The following is a 2,614-nucleotide window of genomic DNA, read 5'->3' as shown; positions in this document are numbered from 1 at the left end:
TGCGCCTGCCAGTCGGTGTCGGAGATGATGCGGTTCTACATGGAGGAGGTCCTGCCCAGCGCCATGAGGACCAGCACGGATCATCAGCAGAGCATGGGCAACCTGGGCAACCTGCTGCTCAGCCTCAAGACAATGATGAGGCGCTGTGTGAGTGGGGCTCAGCATCACCGGGGGGGGTGGGTGGGTGAGGTGGGGCATGAAACCAGCACTCCCGCGAGGCAGGGCCAGTCCCAAATGAGCAGGAAGGTGGAGAGCGGGTGCTGGGTCTCCCCAGGAGCAGGGGGCAGGAGCATGGGTGTCGGGATGGTGCAGAGGAGCAGGACTCCGGGCAGGCAGACCCCATAAGGATGAGGTTTCTCCTTGCAGCTGCTCCCCAGGTTTTCAGCAGTTAAATAATGATGATTCAGGGGCTCTGTGCAGAGGAACCACCCTGCCCCACTCAACAGTGCGTGACTGAAGAGATAAGGGGAGGGAGGGCGGAGGGTCTGTCACTTACCTGGGTGCTGGAGCAGTGTGACTCTGTGATGACGCCTCCCGAAACTGTGACTGGTGCAGCCATGACCCCATCACCGGCTGCAGAGAGACCATGGGGCTGCCCTCCCCGGGGCTGGTGGCAAGGTGCACGGGGCTGGGAAGGGCTCAGGGTCTGCACTGGGGTCGTGCTGGGTTCATTTCACCAGTGCACGGTGCAAAGCAGCCACGGTTGCTGCCCCAGAGAGCCCCACAGGGAAGGGGAAGGTGGAGAGACCGATGGGGCGGCAGTGACGAGGGGCAGGAGGAGGGGAGAGACGCTGTCGCGCGCCCCGAAAAGGAAACGTGTGTGGTTGATGTTGTTGCTTTTGTCCCCTTGCAGCACAGATTCTTCACGTGCGAGAAGAGGAGCAAAACCATAAAGCACATTAAAGAGACGTTCGACAAGGTAAGGTCCCCACTCACGGGGCTGCACTGAGGTTGCAGGAACCCACCGCCCCAGGCGAGGCAGGGGATTTACTGCCGGCTTCAACTTAGGATAGCGAACAGAACCCAGAAATGTCTTTAATTACATAAATACCTAAGGGAGAGGAGTCCAGAGGGCGATGCTCAGAGGAGCAGCCAGCGGGTTGGGCAGAGAAGCTGGAGCTCTTGGTGGGAGGAGAATATTTCTAGCAGCTGTGCACCACATATATCATCACATTCAGACTTAAACGGGCTTGGCTTTCACCTGCAGATGAACGAGAACGGAGTCTATAAGGCTATGGGAGAGTTTGACATTTTCATCAACTACATCGAAGAGTACTTGCTGATGAAGAGAAGGAAGTGAAAGTGCCCAGGGGTCTGCATCCTTCACACAAAATCCTGCTGTTTTTTCAGAAATCACTTTAGGCTGCAAAATCACTCAAGAGATTAAGTTATTTTAGGGTTCAAGTCAAGAATTACAGATCAATAATGTCAGCATTTTATTTAAAATTGTTGGGTTTTTTAACAACTGAATTGAATATTTATTCCTTTTAATACCTCAGTGTTTATGTTTACAATATGTTTTGGAGAAATGTGTTAGGAGCTTGTAAAATACTATTTATTGTTCAATATTTTAATACTGTTGATGCTAGTGCTATTTCATTCATAACTTCAAAACACCCAAAGCAGCGTCCACCTGGGGAGCAGACCATGATTCATTGGGCACGGCCGCTTGATCAGGAGCAATTCCAGCTCTGAGTTCAGCACAGTTTAATTTTAACCAAATGAGGCCTCTCCTCATGTTCTATCCCTCTATTCCTGCATAACCATATCACCGTCTCTGGTTCTGCAGTTGGAATTAGGCACTGAGATATCAAAAATTATTCCATGGCCTTGCACTGTGCAAAATAACCATAAATGTAACTAGGGGGCATTTTTTTTTTTCCTGTGCATGGAAAGCAATGTGGAGGAGGAGAAGGACCTGCACTCCCATGGACAGCATGCGATTGTGCCACTGCGACAGACCAGTTAGACTTCAGCCTATATATTAGTCCAAATTAAAGAAAAAATCAGTAGTAGGAATGAAATGTTTGGTTCTAATAGAACTTGACTTACAAATTGCTAATGATTGCCTTCTTGAGCTGCTGGGTCAGCCACTCTGCACTTTTGAAAGTTAATCTTACTATTTTCCAGTCTTTGATTGGATTTTACTCGCTGTTTTGTTGGTTGGTTGGTTTTTCTTTTAAAACTCAGAGGATATTTAATTAACCACCATTTTAAGGTGGCTTGGGTAGTTTGCATTCAAATTCATAAAGCTGCACACAGCACTGACAATATTTGAGGGGAGAGGGTGGGTTATTTCTAATCCTGCACACGAGGAGCCGCAGCAGACGAGTGCGGCCGGGTGGGGGGCTGCAGCGAGAGCAGCTTCATGCCCCCGAGAGCTGCTGATTTTCAGGCTCCCCTTCCTCCTTGACCCAGCCTCCTGCATGCTCCCCCATGAGTGCTACAGGACGCTGAGCCGGAGGAAAATGCTATAACCCAGAGGCATTTGCTTCTAATATTTAGAAGTGTCAGGGCACCAGTACGATGAAACACTGTCAGTTTGTTGTTTGCTGTGTAAGTCACCACTGAAGAGACGCTATTTATACTTGGTTTACTCTATTTGTATGTTTAT

The 2,614-nt window shown here is 49.6% G+C and overlaps 1 protein-coding gene across 1 annotated transcript in view; it reads left to right on the top strand.

The window, feature by feature from the left end:
* IL10 (interleukin 10) overlaps positions 1 to 1,300 on the top strand; it is a 3,199-nt gene extending 1,899 nt beyond the window's left edge. Inside the window, exons 3-5 of the mRNA XM_010160376.1 lie at positions 1 to 147; positions 854 to 919; positions 1,208 to 1,300. The exon at positions 1 to 147 is cut by the window's left edge and continues 6 nt beyond it. Of these exons, the coding sequence (XP_010158678.1) occupies positions 1 to 147; positions 854 to 919; positions 1,208 to 1,300 (306 nt within the window). The remainder of the gene's footprint in view (positions 148 to 853; positions 920 to 1,207) is intronic.
* Positions 1,301 to 2,614: the final 1,314 nt, after the last annotated feature.

The sequence above is a fragment of the Eurypyga helias genome, unplaced genomic scaffold (genome assembly GCF_000690775.1).
Source record: "Eurypyga helias isolate BGI_N326 unplaced genomic scaffold, ASM69077v1 scaffold23491, whole genome shotgun sequence".
Classification (NCBI taxonomy): Eukaryota; Metazoa; Chordata; class Aves; order Eurypygiformes; family Eurypygidae; genus Eurypyga; species Eurypyga helias.
Note: the sequence above shows the minus strand (reverse complement) of the source record. Positions and strands in the feature narration are given on the sequence as shown.